A 16789-nucleotide genomic window follows, 5' to 3' on the forward strand; every position below is an offset into this window, starting at 1 on the left:
TTAACTGGAAGACTAAAGGTAGGAAAAAAAGATGATGATTTCACTGTGAAAAATGACTCACTGAAGTTGTGTAACAGGGTCTTACATTTACCCTCCACTGAAAATATCTGGTAATTCTTTCATTTGCTACACCAAAAATACTTTTCTATTGTTAAGAGGAAAAAAATATGTTACAATTTTGAAGTAAGCAGATACTATCTAATATGAGTCATTTAGGTGCCATAGACAGATTAAGTTAACACAATACAAAACCAAATGACACCAAAACAGCCAGTGGGGATGTCATGATACGGTGACAAACTCTGTATAGCTCTGCAACAACCTGTGCTCCTAACCTAACTCAGCCCAACCTCTGACCAAAGCTGGGATGCTATCTGTGCAAAGGCAGCCTGCAGTTTGTAGAGTCACTGGGTCCTGGAAAAGGAAATGGCTGAAGAAAACACTTGTGCTGGGGCCAAAATTCCTGTATCCCTGGGGAGACGGAAAGCAGAGGCAGAAGTTTCAGACTTCCCAGCTCTATCCTGCATCAGAACTTCCACCATGTTAGGAATTGCCCCCAGGGAACTGTCTTGGCTCTCTGCCAAGATCAAATCACTGATGGAGCAAAGATCCTCCCCTCTTTCCATCAAATTCCACCTAATTCCAAAGAAGGCGGGAAAAATAGTATCTGCATTTTGAAAGATTCAAATGGTATTGCTTCCCATTTTGTCATTATTACTGGACTTTTTTCTTTTTAATATATATTACATTACATAAAGAAAATGAAACTGCACAATCGTTTGGTGCATGTCTAGTGTATCTCTACTTTTCCCCAGCAGTTACTGGCCAAAACCCTTATTAAGTAACATTTGTTATTAGCCACATGGAAAGAGAAAGCACTTATTTTTATATCAAAATACCATAAACTGTCCCTTTAAGGTGAGCAACAAACTGAAGTTACTAGAACCGTAAGAGCTGCTTGATTAACAACTTTAGTTACTGTGAAAAAATGACTTCCAGTGAGCACTTCTCATTTAAAGTTTGGAAAATACGACTCTGAATATTGAACATTACTCAGTGATTGGGCTAAAAAATATTCTTCAGGTTTAAATGTCAATCAATTTCACAAAAATAGAATACTTTACAAGGGAATAAAAAAATACAGGCATGGTTCTTTCAAATGTACCTCATAAGAACTTGGAAGTTTTAATTTTAAGCTGAGAAACTTTTTGATAGTTCCCACGGTCACTCGGGTGGAACAGCGGATGAATTTCTTCATTAAACCCTAAAGCAACCAGAACAAAACAGAAAAGCCATATCAGAAATTTTGTAGCTAAGCAGTCTCACTTTCTATTAAATGGCATATAAGCAATCTTTAGTGCAAGAACAGCTGTAAGTAGTATTTTTTTTTTTTTTTTAAAAAACAGTACCCCGTTTTACCGCACTCTCTCCTAATCCGTAATGGCACCACAGGGATGTTCCTGTTCCCTCATTTTTATGAAATTTATGAGATGACAAACGAGTTCATTTAGCCCATCGCTGCTTCTAAAGGATTTTACAGAAGATACAGAAGGACAGACAACTAAGAAGAATGTGGGTAATCTAAACATCTGAGTTGGTAACACTGGTGGTCAAACAGATATTATTCTTGGAATTTCTTTAGTTCTTGAGAGACAATAAAAACATCCTCCAATAATCTAGGTAAAATATATGGAAACTACAGTCTTGAGGCATGATCTATTGCCATAGATTCTGTGATCCAAATGGCTAATAGATTTGATTCAAGAGGAAAGCTGAAAACCAGAGACTCCTGATGTGGTGATGGAGATATACATTTCATACTATATATGGCACAGATGGACAGAGATAACATACACATTTTCCTGCTGAATAAAAACTTTCTTATTGTGTAAGAACTTCCAAATCTACAGCACACAAAGAGTATAAGCCAGTATTTGATTAGGCAAATGTTTTATACTTTTTAATGTCTTTGCAATTTAATAAAATATTATTAGACTCTGAAAGGATTTCTAAACACTTTCTTCCAGGCTTGATACACTTAGGAATATTTTGTTTCTCTTCAAAAAGAGATTACCTAATTCTATTTATTCCCCCCTAATAACAGCAAGGAGTAGGTATTATTCTACGCATTTTACAGGGAGGAAAAGTGACCTGTCCAAGGCCGCAGACAGCAAACAAGCATCAGAATGAGGTTTATAGGTCAGAAGATCTAGATTCGCAGTCATTCCGTGTGTAATGTCTTCACGCTGCCATGGTGAAACAGCAATTCTGAAAATGAGAGGCAGCTCACCTACAGCTAGCTTTGTAAGTACCTCTGTAGTATGCTGCTGTCTGCTGTACAACACAGTTATACATTTCCAAGTCTGTAGACTAAGATTCTATAACGTACTGAAAAAAATTCAGTCACAGATGGATAATGCTATGGGATTTTGTAAAAATTCCAAGATTCTTTGAAATACCTCAACAAAAGGACAAATTAACCGTGGAAGCAGAGACAGGTCATCAATTACATCTCATTTAAATTTACAGTAAATTGTTATGAAATTATTCGGTTCCTGTAAAATGCTACTCTGCCAAACAACGGTAAGAGCACAGATTATCTTAACTACTCACTTTTACTACATTATCCCCTGACTGTCCATTGTTGCGTAAACAGTCAAGGCAGATAGCAATCTGTGGGTCACTCCTGTGATAGTCTTTATCTTCTTCATTTTCATCACCTTCCTCATCTACTTTGGGCTTATCAGCTTTTGGACTTTCATCTGTAAAATACAAAGACCATATTATTTACGTGTATAACAGTTAAAAGTCACAATGGCAAACAAACATTTATTTAAAGTAATATTTTGTTTTTAACAGAGTATTTTTCTTCAAATTAACTTTACGTATGTGTGTCCTTAAATTGATCAATTTACAAATCTCTGAAAATGAAGTTTTAGTATCGAAATTTTAATGTAATATGCATACCACAGATTTCTGTGTGACAGAAAATAATTAGGCTGATGGACTGCTACTGATGATGGATGTCTATTTTTGTTTGTGTCCAGTGGAAAGTCCCCGACTGCAAAGCATCAAGATCACTCAACCATGCATACCTATTCTATGGTGTGGCAGCTCACTGACGGTCCCCTCCGCCACTTTTATCCCACAGTGGGATAACTAATCCCCCTACTTGTATGTCAAAGTAACTTGGGTAAGTAATCCACATTAACAATCTGCTGTAATAATCCTGTGGAGACAAATTCCTGAAATGTTATTATGAAGTACACTAAGGAAAGATAAAACCTAACGTCCACCCATTTTTGACCTGGTCTAGGCAATGTTGTAAAAACCCCACGTGCCTTTCTCCAGCAGGATTTTATAAATGAATAGCTAATAGCTATTTATTCCTCTTGGAAAAAAAAAAAAAAAAAAAACCACAGAGGAATGGTCCACAATTTTTTTAGCAGAACACATATGCCATGTTTTTCTCCCCACTGATGTTGTTACTCATTCTACTGAATCTTAGTTTAAGTATCAAACGATTCAGAAAAGGTATCATCTATAGATTTCAAAGGTTTAGCACAGTTGGACCCAAATCTTAATTGCTGCAAGGATATTTAGACGCTGTTACACTGCACATAAATAATAACCACGCAGTGAAGTAAAACAGAGCAATTTTTACAGATTTGCAATAGGGTATACAATAACGCTAACATATACATTAGTTGTAATGATTTTTTCTGTATCCCCTAACTGTTTATTTTGATTTAAAACAGAGGCTGGTCTCTGTTGGCATAAAACTTTATCAGAAGATACACCCAAGTAACACGAATGGGCTATTTTTGAAATTCCCGATAAACTTGCAAATTGAATTCTGCTGTTTTCCTACATTTACCACAAACTTTTTACATAACATTTAAGAGACTGAAGATAAGAAGACAGAAGGAAAACTTTAAGGTATACCAAGCTATGCATAAGCTTCTAGACACTGCAATTAGTTAACTTCATTAAGTTTACATATTCAAGTTCCAATTTAAGCTTATATATTACTTTTCTGTCTTACAATTTTGCAATATTTTAGAATTAAAAGAAAAGGTTTGTCCATGAGTACCTACCAGCCACTCTGATATTTAACTGAATGTGTATCATACATACGTTTGGTCTCTATTGTCTCTGATTTGCTATAAACAGAAATTACACTATTGAGCTACAGATTTTTTTTTTTGGGGTGGGGGTGGGGTGGGGGGAGTCCAGAAATTAAACTCTCTTAATCAAGCAGGCAAAATCTACCTGTCACAAGCATTTGTCTGAGGCGTATGTGTCTGTGATTCATAGCAATACACCCACAGTGTTCAACAGTTATCAGTGCTGAATATTAGAGGAAGATCTAATTACATAGTTTGAAAAATCTTGAAAGGCAAACCAAACACAGATGTAGGGAAATCAGCAAATTTCCAATCATAAAATCATTCCAGAAACATGTACATGAAAAAACTCTCACCTTTTACAATATTCTATAGAAATTTAAATGCACCTCTGCGTCCCAAATGGCACCATACTTTTTACTAGAAAGACCCTTGTAGATATTAGAATTAATGATGTCTACATAGGCCACCTCCAGAAATCAATGTGTTGGTCCATTAAAGGCATTATATTAAATCTCAACATGATACAAATAAAAGAAAAAAAAAAACACCTAACTAAATCTTACCAAAATGGACTCAGTGTTCTCCAAGTCAAAGCATCAGGCCAAGAACAGAAGACAAGGAAAAACAAACCTAACCCTCCTACACCCAATCCTCTTTCCCTCAGGCATAATTTGGTGTCTCACATTTCTTTCTCACAAACCATGATATTAGCTGCCAGTAAGTTCTTAGGTGTCTACTTCCTGTGCTTTTCTCAGATATTTAATGTCAAACTGATTGTCAGAGTGTGAGTGAGCGTTAAGTTGTCTGCCTTCTTCCTTCTTCAGTTCTGCCTGGGGAGGACCTATGAGAATTTTTTTGTCTATATCACAATCTATTTCCTAGGACCATCCATCAAGTTTCTCTAATAACCGCTCTCCGAGTGCAAGTACCAATACTTGTGATATGGTCTGCTTTTTTTTCTTCTGATATGTAAAAAAAAAATGTAACTTTTGGTATTCTATTACAGATCTTGAGTGCAAAGGTTGGAAACTGTGCTGTGACCTGTGGTACAGTACGTAAATGGCAGACTCCTTTAAACTAGACTATGACTATGGGATTGCAGGGGAATAGTCTTGACAACTAAAATAGTCCCTTTTTACTGAAATTATTCTTACTAAATACTTTATTTTCAGGCAAGATTCTAAGTGCTTGTTTATGCTACAGAATAGATTAAATACTCATAATTTGTCTCAACGTGTTAGCATGGCTTTCAAATGTTTTGTATAGCCAAATTTCACTAGCCCAAGGTCATACTTACTAGCAGAGCTGGCTACACCTGTAGATACTTAAAATTATATTTTGAGAGTTTGAACTTCCCTCTGACTTACAAAATAATTCAATCATTCATAACATTGAATAACACAACCCCATTACATTTACCATTAAATTATGGGAGGAAGGTAAGGACCAGAAGAATAGATTGGTTAAAAGTCAGTCGCGTTCTATGAAATTTTAAATCCTATGTTATTTTTCCTCTATCCATCTTTATTTATATAGCAACAAATCTTCTATTAACCAGTCAACAAATAAGTCTATATTTCATAAAAATTTTCTAAATATTTTTAAAACAATGTGTATATACTGCACGGTGTAGTAAACTAATGTAACTTCATCTAAACTGCCTTGCACTTCTTGACATGTAACAGAGAAAAGAACCTTGTCACTTATAACAGCTGCCAAATGCAAAGCGTACAAAACACTTGCAAGAGGATATGAAATATTTTCATATTGAAAAGAGGATATTATGAACAATGGAGTACAGAAAAAAAAAAGAATATTACAAGAATTTTACTTGACAGTGATCCCTTAGAAGATATATCGATTTCTTTAGATTAGCAGAGCTTTTCAAACATGGTTTAAAACAAAAACAAAAAAACAAAAAATAAACAAAAACCCAAATAGGCAGCATCAAAACTTTGAAATCAAATTCAGGGAGCATAAAACTTGGATACAGTCCTATTTAGCTGCTCAGTAAAGAGCCCTCAGAGTTCATGGGTCAACTACAAAAAAGAAAAAAAGCATTTTGGAATCTCTATAAAACAATTGTTTAGCATGTGTGGAAAACTGTTTTACTACTTGCCATAGCTAATTCTTGACAACCTCCTACTTAACAGCTGGTCAAATTTGATAACAGAAAATAATCTGTAAAAAAGATTCAAGTAGCTCTACATCCTACGGTACGATGGATTATAAGTAGGATCAAATTAAAAAATATGTAATATTAAATTAAGAATTCAAATAGAAAATTGCAAGACTACTGAATGTGAGAGCTTTGGGAAACGCAAATAAAAATAATGATAACATTTCTAGTGTTTGTAAAACAACAGATTACATTTACACAGGCTGAGATTACGTTTACATAGATACGTTAAGAGCTTCTGTAGTATATTTAAATTCAGTAGAAACAATGTACATGCATAAGTGTTTGTAGAATCAGGGCTTATAGAGGAGCCATTTCACTTAACATATGGGAGGAGGGAGAAAAGAAAATCATCACCTTGTCCATTTTCTTGAGGCTTGTTTTTTTTCCAAAATTCGATCTCTCGCTGCAGTTCCTCTAGTTAACATCAAAGAACAGTAATGTGAATTTTTAAATCAACACTACAAAAAGATCATTAGCAATAGCCATACTCCCCTCCATCAACCCAAATAAGTACCAAAACCAAATCAGAAACTTACGTTCTCGAAGTCCAGGCACCAGCTTAAATATAATTTCCTCTAAGGTGTTATCCAGCCTTTCAAGAGGGAAAAATACATTAAGTAGGAAACAGCATTTTATGTATTTTTAACCTTTAAAGAACTTCTGAATAATACTATGAATTGCACAACATTTCTGGTAAATAACACATCATGCACAAACCAATTGATTTTATAGCTTGAAAGACAGAAAACACATGTTAAAGGCTTATCTCAACCACCTCTTTTTCTTTTAGAAATAACCCAGGAATGTATTTATTCTTTTAATGTATAAAGACAAAAAAGGAGTAAAAGAGGAAAATATTACTCTCTAAAATCTTCATTGTGTTTTTAATTTGTGTAACATGCAAATAATTATGTTTCTAAAAAGAACTAACAGAAAAAGAGGTATTCAATTTTAAGATCCAGGCTACAAGTAGTAAGCTTTGAAATAATATACACCATTATCATATTCCTGTAAACTTCTGCTTACAGCTGATTTTCTTCTTGACATAAATGTCATAGTTAAAAACTACTGGATAATCACTTTAAAGATTCCTGTTGCTGCAGGACCTCTATTCCATAAAATATAGCAAAACAATATTCCATCTCTTGATTAAAAAGATGAAAAATCTTAACCGCTCTGAGAATAGACCATGTATAAAGCCTGATGCTTAGTATAGTACAGGTATGGCACAACCTGCACAGGGAAGCTTTATTACAGAGTAGCTAATTTCAAATATGTATTTTGTTTTGATGCCTAAACAGGCTATTTGTAACTGAAGATTGGTACTAAGTTACTTATGTAAATCCCTATGAAAAGACGAGAATATGGTTCCACTGTAATTTCCATCAGCATACCTAGCAAGTCAGTAAGTATCAAATTGCTTTCACTGATAGATATAAAATAATTTAAAAGAAGGATACATATTTTGCTACTCTTAACTGCAGTTTTACAGATAAAAATAACCTAATATATGAAATACAGCTGTGTAATACAGGTCAATAAAAGCATGTGGCTAATTTCAGTGGAGATACAAACCAATGTGCAGATGGGAGTAACTGGTATGGCATTTATGCCTTCAGTTTGTACACTCACAAGTGTAAATCTTTTCTGACTTTGCAAATCTTTCCTGGTAAGTCTTTTTGGTCTCAGCCAACCCAGAGCCAAAGAAGTATAAAGCTGGGTTAGAATCATCACTCAATTTCTGCAACTGCAATGACTTTAAACTGTGTGCATTTGAAAAACAAACTTACTGCATCATCAATGCAGGTTATACTATTTCATCCCTTACACAGGCTACGCAGCGCAACTACGCTTCATGTTTAGGTCATTCAGCTATTATATGCTCCTTTTACATAGTCAAATTTTGTTTTAAGAGACTGGGTACCGTGAAGTTGTAATGCCTTCAGTTTAGCCAGAGTGTCTCTCTCTCTCTACCTCAAAGATATGCCTCACATATAAAGTACTGAGGTCTAGAGATAAATGTTCATGGGCTTCAGGGCATCCACACTACACACTGCTTCATGTAAGCTTGTTCAGGAACCAAAGAGGTGAGATGCTGCAGTAGAGGGATCTGCACAAGCTAGTTGGCGTTATTTCGTTTTTTAAATAGCTTTTTAAGTTTATTTTTGGCTCATTCTTCTTTCCATATTTTTATTCGAATTACTGCTAAATAATACAGTAAGATTGATTTTAAGAGTTCAAGTCCTTTGCAGTAAGCCTGCTATGAAAAACTGAACAGACGCTTCCCTACTCACTACAGTACAGACGAACCAAGCTTGGCAGGATAAAGAAACCCACACAGACATCCATGCCGCTCTGGCTAGACAGCTCACACTACCCAGGCTAGCTCACTTAAACCTATTATGGGTTTGTCTACCACACTACAGGACACAGCGAAGGCATGTCCTTTGATACCTTGATATGATTTATTATTTTCTGTAGTGCCAAAGATAGCTATTATAGCCCCTTCCAAAAGATGAAGTATGTTTATCTTTGTTACTGAAGCTAAAACTATTATTTTTTCCTTCTCTGAATTTTACCTACTCTTCTATACATTTAGTCTATCATCTGCTTTCTACTTCCTCTCCACGTCTTGCTTATCCTTTGGCTTCCTCTGTCTCTCTTTCTGTTTCCTTCTCCTTTCTCTCCTTAGCCCTCTAAATCTTCCCTTGCGAATAGTAACCTAACTTAAACAAATAAACAAACAAAAACATCCAGGATTCCCAAAGTACAAAGCAATGTGGACAGAGGAATGAAGCAACTTGAGATATAGTCAGAAGCTACAGTACAGAAATTGCCTTTGGTAAATTTACATTTTCAATAATTTGTCTTCCCAATCATTTTATGCACACACACACACACATATATAACAGGCCTATACTGTATTTTTAAAATATATATATATATAAAAATAAAAAATGCAATATAGGCCTATTATATTTCTGAGAATTCCCACTTAGCACTTCTTATTTGCTCTTCAATGGCTCAAAATAAAAGTCACTGGTACACTAACATAACAAGAAAACCTGCGTACTTACTAAATTTATGATGCTTAGCCCCAAGAACTGGTTTCACAGTCTACTCAATGATATTCTTATCTTTCAAAGAATAAACAATATCAGCAACCCTCTCCTTAGGGAGCACAAACACTAATCAAAACAGTATCTCAGTACTTACAGAGGGGAAAAAAGCAGAAAAAATAACACTTATCTGATTTTTAAGTACAGTGAAACTAAACTTCAACTGTAGGGAATAATTCAGGAAATTTAAAAACAAAATTCTCCATTTGAGAGGCAGCTTACAGTATTCCTATCATCCAGGCCAATGAGAACTCTACGAGAGATTTATATTTCTGTGACTTGCATCAAACCCATTCCAAAATGAAAGTACTTGACATAACTCCAAAGTTGGTATTAGTCATTTAGTATACTTCCCATTAAAGCTGAAACAAGAACATTAAATATTTCAGACACACCTCTCTCCACTCCCACACTTTCCAACCTCCAAAAAATGAATGCATAGAAAGAAGAACCAGGCATTAATGTCAGCTTTTCATAGGTCCATTTTTCCCCTATTCATTAATACTGAATGAATTATAAGATCAAAGCAACTCTCTGATAATAGCTAATTACCTGAAGTGAAGCAAAAGAAACTATATACTCAGGAAAACTGGCAACCAAAGCAGCACGCTCACAAGAAAAAAAGAACTGATCCTGCCTTCATAGTATAACCAAAATCCCACTGAATATTGATGCATGTACAATTCTGTTGATTTCTAGAATTTAACACTTCCTGCAAAATTTGAATTTTCATTTTAGAGTTGAACATTTAATTTCAGACTTCGAATTATAGTTTCAACAGATCCTAAATACTGCCAGCTGAAAGATGCTTCTAAATATCTCAGATATTTATGAAGTTATCCAGAACTGAGTTTATGAAGTACTTATATCTCAAAAATACTATTTACAATGTTCAATGCCATTTCTCAAAAAAATATTGCATTCTCAAGCACTGGTGGCATGGTGCTGGTCTCTCTGAGGTCACAGAGCATAATATGCACACTAAGTTACGCAGGCAATAGCCAAAAAAGATAATTCCATTACCATGGTGATGTGCTCTTCTGATTATTAATTCAGTAAATATTTTAAAATATTTCATAAAATACAACCAGTAAATGACTAGTTATATACAGTTTCTTGGCAAAATAAACCCCTTTCACCCTAAGTGGGTTTCAGGAAACGTCCCAGAGAAAATAGTCCTTCCTGCATTTCTGGCTTGTGGTTTTAATTTTCTCACCCTTCTATCATTTCCTGTTTAAAGTATATTATTATTTTACTAAACTTTCTTGTAGATGTTTCAGAAAATGCATTTTCAGCTCTTCTGAAAGGGTCCTGTCAGAAGAGAAGTATTTCTTAAATGCTTTTGTTTTCAGCTTTTCAGGGGATTATGCACTCTATATAGCATCTTCTGCTACGGCAGACACAGTGCCTCAGACACTGACAGGAGTTTTAAAGACTTACACTAAATACACTCCTAGAACTGCTGATTTTAAGCTCTTTCAGCTATCCTCTTGATATACAACTGAAGCATGCCAATCGCCCAGGAATGTCTTTGCACACATTTATCTAAAATGTGGAGCAAAATGTAGCAAACTGTAGCTAACACAAGGAAATTAAGAAATACTACTGACCCTAGTAAATTCCAGACTTGAACATTTGTTCTCACACTGACATAAGAACATTTCCTCCTAATTTCACAGCAGCGTTACAAAACAAACAAACCTCGGAGCAACACAGTAGCACCTAGCTTTTTTATTTTTTTTAACCTGTACAGAAGATGAAGGATAGCTGTGAGAAGAAAGCAATGCTGCCTTGGGGACAATCATTAACATCGCATTATGCTCTCAAGAACTCGAATCAGAGGCTTCGCATAGCCTTGCCTGGGGAGCGCCCAGTCAATCTCAGTCAGTTTCACTGGGCACACAGTGACCAAGAAAATAGCCAGTTTACTTTTTACTGCTTTAGAGTTTCTCCAGAGTTCCCTAAAAAATCCAGATCATCACTGATTCAAATCCTCTTTTCAGCTAAGAAACCAGTTTCCATGAAAAATAAAAACAAACAAAAAGTCAGCTCTTGTAAGCACAGGTTCATTCTTGCATGCTTGCTCTTGCATGCTCTCTCGCCCTCTCGCTCCCCCCCCGCTCTTGGCCAGGTGAGCTTGTTATTTGATTAATTCAAATACTAGGTATGTGAAAAACTACCTGGAAGATCAACTCAGGAAAATCTCTCCTAAAACTGCTTGGATCATATTAGGTTGCAGAGTCATATATGGAAGGACAAAATTATAAGTTTTTACAACACTTTCTGTTTAACTATACAACATGAAATGGCAACACTTCTCAGGAAAAGCAGGTTAGTAATAAATACTATAGCTTCCAAGAAAATGCGTGCAGGCCTGGCTAAACAGAAGATCTTTAGAGAGATGAAACAATCAGTGCACTGCATCTCCAAATATAATTCATTTTTTTGGTCAAATAGCAGACATAAAGAGTGAAAGTGGTTCTTTAGCTTTAAAGTCTGAGTGAAATTGCTCCTAAAAAATATCATTTTTCACCAACCTATAAAACATCATAAGGTTAGGAATACCCAGGGTTCACAAAACATTGAGAAACTTTGTACAAGTAACACTAGATAGGCAGACGTGAATTTCTTTTAATCATCTCCTCCGTGGTCCTGGAAGACATAAGAAAGCTGAGCCTACAAAGATACCCTAAGAACGAATTAACAAACACTCGAAGAGAGTAAAAATGGTCCCTTCAATAGAATGAGTAACTATTTGTTTGTGGGTTGTTTGACCAAATCAGCATCCTTTCCCTAATGAATACATTAAACAGTACTCATTTTTCTCATCTAGTTTTCACCCTAAAAATTTCCTTTCAGAAATCCCTCACTTCCAGTAATCACCAGTAATTACAGCTAACACATCATTATTTTACAGTTCAATAGGGACATACCAGGGAGGCAAATCTAAGCCAGAGGACCCCAACATATCACCATATAGTGCCTGTGACAACTTCCAGGATTGCTTGTGGGCTCAGGAAATGGAAAGTTTAAACTATCAAGGACAGTAACTACAGTATCCCCAGCAGTGGGCACTTCCTCAGTACAGTTGCTCATTGGTTAGTGGAATTTAGGCACCACTATTCAGTGTACATTTGTGACACTTACTGGTACTTAAAAAAATAACAATGATGACATAAATAGTAAGACTACAGATATTTTAATATGATATAACTACCAAGCTGAACGCTTTAAAGCCCTTCAAAGTCCTTCAACAATGTTTTAAACAATTTGTTCTGGTTATCAAATATTGAGAGAAAAGTGAACATTAAACAGAGATTCAACTAACTTCCATTTAGATCTACTTCATTAATATGAGAAAATTTTACAAATTCCCCTCTGATGCACACCTTATGAATTACAGGCTTATACTTGGGGAGGATATCAGCATAAACTTGCTATGTTCCCTAACCAACTTTTCAGAATTTGTCACAGTCCGTCTTTGTAGTCCTACACTGATAACCTGCCGTCTTCCTGTTTCTTGCTAGCTTTCTGCGTGTGCTTAAATTGTCTTTAATTTCTGGCATGGCTTGTGCATCCTTTCAAACTGCTGTTCATTCAGTAACACATAATTTGTATAATCTGGAATGCTCTTGTAGAGCTGCAGGGATCCACTTAAACACAGATATCTTAGAATGAGTCTCCCTATTCCAGGTAACTGTACCAGCAGATATTTACTACAGTATGTTTATCTCCATAGATAATCGCTTGATTTAGATGAGAATATTGACTGGCTTTAAGACTTATCTAAGCCAGGTGTATATGAGAACTATTAAACTTTGATTAGCTATCCCACTGAAACTTATTTGGGATACTGGGCACAACTTAATTAGAAATCTCTGTAGCAGGCAGGGGAAGAGCACATATATAAGCCCTTTCATCCTACAGGCTGCCAACAAGAATACTCTGAAAAGTAGCTAAAACGTTGGGGGGGTGGAGAGGAGAGAAAGGGCCAGGAGAGGAGGGCTGTTCATAAATTGTAGGAAAAACCATCATTTCTTCCACCTATAATGACATCTCTTGATTTCTCTGCACTATACTTTTAGGATAGCTATCACTTTTGATTCAACGTAACATCACCAAAAGAGAATCCAGAACTTCAACACAAATAATCATTTAAACAACGTTGTATAAGTTATTGTGATATAAAAAAAAATGCACATAATCAAGAAAGCACACTTTCAGTGTCAAAACTGTCTTTCATGACTGCCTTGTGATCACTCTGACAGCAGATGTCAATTTAGACTGGTAAGCCTATTGCTTGGAAAACAGTTATTTGTATGACCAACTTTCTACATTGCTCTAAGAAAAAAGTTACATGCAGCACGGATTCCCCTAAATCACCTGGAAAATGAACTACAGTAACTCACTTCACGTAAAGAATAAGAGGTGTCTGGTTTGTTTCTTTGTTTAGGGGTTTAGAAATATTTTTATTTGTACAATACAGCCAGACCAACTGTGTCTTTCCCTTATCTTTGTTTCTTTTACTATATCTGAAAAATCTCAGTTTACAACTTATTTGGTGATTAAAAACTGGCAAAATCTACAGGCAAGACCACCTGATATATAATTCTACAAATAAGCAAAAAATAGAATTCACTTTCAGCCTAAAGACATTAAGAGTTTTTAAATTTTTTCTTCTACTCATTTCAGCAAACGTTGTTTCATGCCATCTTACCGTAACATTTCTAGTGGATTGGTCTCATGAACTTGGTTGCCACACCTGGGACAGTCATTGCTGTCTTCAAAGTGCTGAACAATACAAGTCTTACAAACTGAGGGACAGAAAAAAAAAAAAAAGTATATAGCTTAGATCAAGATCTAAATATTATTGATTGCACATAGCCTGCTATTGTTACCACCTATTTCATGCATCAAACATATAAGAACATTATTCTAAAGCAAATAAGTACAACGTACCATTTATACCTTATCTACTTCTTGTTCCCTAAAGTCATAGCTAGTTCTGCTCTGCTGAGACTGAGAACGCCCAGTTCAGCAGCACTGAGTTCAGCAGAACAGGTTAGACACTGCTTTATAGCATGCAGTATTTTTATTATTTTATAATTCTCACAGCATTGTAAAATGCAACAACCACGCCATGTCGCTTATGTGAAGAACAGGTTCTGAGAAAGTGCATGCTGGGGAGTCCAGTCCCAGCAGGAGCCATTTGTTACTTCAGATGATCTGAAAATGACTTGTGCACGTGCACCTTATTTTCTTTCCTTCAGCCTTTCTCATAACTGAAAACATTATTGTAAATACTTCTTAGAAGAGAAAAGTTCACAAAAACTGTACACGGGTTCACAATGGCTGTTTCCCTTTGGATATAACACCTTCAGAAGCAATGAAATAACAGCAAACATTTAATACTTCAATCTGATCATGAAAATCAGGATCATCATCATGGCAAAACCCAGCACAACAACAAGAATTTAAAACCCAATAAACTGGTATTAAACAAAGTGCTACACTGTTGTTGCCTCCAAACGGTTAATTGCAGATAGCAGATTTTACCTTCATTAATAAGAAAATGAACTCAAGTGGATGAGAACGAATATATTTGCTGTTGTGTTACAATATTCTGAGTGGAGATAAACTCCCTTCTCCATTTATTATTACTTCACCTAAACTGAAGTGAGAACTACAAATTCAACAGTAAATGGACTGAAAAAGTAAACGGAACTGCTGCAACTACAATGTGCCTTTTGCTGAAACACTATTTTATAATTTATCTCATTAATTTTCCAAAGAACTAAGAGCACTCCTAAGACAAACCGTTAAATCTTAATCACATGGCAATCTTCAAATCTCTAGAAAACCAAGCATTTTAAACAAATGTCACCTAACAAGCCAAGTCTGCACTCATGTTTTTCTTAGAGTGCTCAGAAGAGTTAGTACAAATCAGCTGAAGCTGATAATATACATACCGTGTGTTTTTTCAAACTGGTTTAAAACACTTAGAGCAACAAATGGTATGTTCTGCACCTACAGGTCTTCTTCACTTTTCTATAAAGTTTTTATACCTAAAACTTTTAACGTTTTGCTGCTGTAGCGTCTTCACACTAATATTTTACAACTGGTTTCCCTAACCTTTGGTGATCAATACATTAAGCTTAGAATGCAAAGAATTTCATCACCTGCATAGAAGCGCTCATGCCTCAGTCCAACAGAGCACTTAAGAACATACTTAACTTTAATAAGTTCCAGTAACTCTTAAGATATACGTAGTTAGGATTTCTATAATCTCTCTTTGTTAACATGACTGAGAAACTCTATTACAACTGAAAAAAAAAATCAAAGTTATCTTTGAAAATGAAAAGATATGAAAACTCTTAGGTGAAAGATTTTTTTTTTTTAAAAGATGTAACATCTACACATATTCAACCAGGGACAAACATCATAAAGAGGAATTCTTTAGCTGATCAGCAGCTCCCTTCCTCAGCTATCCCAGTTCCCCTAAGTATCTGAACTATCTTTACTTCTGTCACCCACCTGAGATACGAAGTGCAAGGAGCAACTGAAGACATCCTTTAGTTCCTTCACTAATCAAAAACCAGCCACATACATAGCATAATGTAATAGAGAAGAGGAACAGATTGTAAAATATATACAAAAATCACCCCTCCAAGAATATCAATCACCATTTTCTTTTTCTTAAATTCGTGCACTAGCTGGATAAGAGTTAGGCATTTCTCACTCAACTAGCCATGCCAAGATTAAATAGAGGTTTTTTTGGTTTATTTTTTTTCTTCACCCAGGTCTTTTATAGGTTTTTTTTTTTAATTGCATTGTTTGCTTTGGATACTGTGATTAAAACTTTTTATCTGCACTTTATCCTAAAATGGCTTAAGTTTTGTATGTATGTAAAGTAAATAGATAAAAACAAGACATTCCCCACCAAACAGTGTCATGAATCTGCTCTGATGTACTCCCTTTAAACAAATATCCTGGCTCCTAATCACAACCTCCAGCCTATTAAAAGGTAAGAGAGCGTACCCTCATTTCAGGTGCACAGGCCTGGGGAGGCAGTGGTGTTGTATACCATAATGATCAGAAAAGCTCTCTTGCCTGTAGCTAGATGCCAGGGTGCATGCTTGAGCCCCTAAGGCCAGGAAGTGTCACAAGCAAGTATCAGTCACAGGTGAAGGAGTAGCACCACTGTCCCGAAGTCAGACATTTTGAACAGGCACTGCCTAAGACATAACGCTCAGTGCAAACGTGTACTGATGAAAAAAAAGAAGCTGTACAAGCATCCAAATCTGAATTACTTACAAGCAGCCACCAGCACCACTTGAGTGGTTACATTCCACAGTTGG

At 35.6% G+C, this 16789-nt stretch overlaps 1 protein-coding gene across 11 annotated transcripts in view; it reads right to left on the minus strand.

Annotated features, from left to right (window-relative positions):
* Positions 1 to 16789, minus strand: part of PCGF5 (polycomb group ring finger 5) — a 120082-nt gene that overhangs the window by 54026 nt on the left and 49267 nt on the right. For all 11 annotated transcript variants that reach the window (XR_011142188.1, XR_011142193.1, XR_011142190.1 and 8 more), the window contains exons 3-7: positions 14149 to 14245; positions 6849 to 6904; positions 6667 to 6726; positions 2614 to 2762; positions 1166 to 1264 (exon numbers count right to left, since the gene is read on the minus strand). Coding sequence is in view for 6 of the 11 variants with exons in the window: in XM_068950083.1 (XP_068806184.1) it covers positions 1166 to 1264; positions 2614 to 2762; positions 6667 to 6726; positions 6849 to 6904; positions 14149 to 14245 (461 nt within the window). In the remaining 5 variants the exon portion in view is untranslated. The remainder of the gene's footprint in view (positions 1 to 1165; positions 1265 to 2613; positions 2763 to 6666; positions 6727 to 6848; positions 6905 to 14148; positions 14246 to 16789) is intronic.

The sequence above is a fragment of the Struthio camelus genome, chromosome 7 (assembly GCF_040807025.1).
Source record: "Struthio camelus isolate bStrCam1 chromosome 7, bStrCam1.hap1, whole genome shotgun sequence".
Lineage (NCBI taxonomy): Eukaryota > Metazoa > Chordata > Aves > Struthioniformes > Struthionidae > Struthio > Struthio camelus.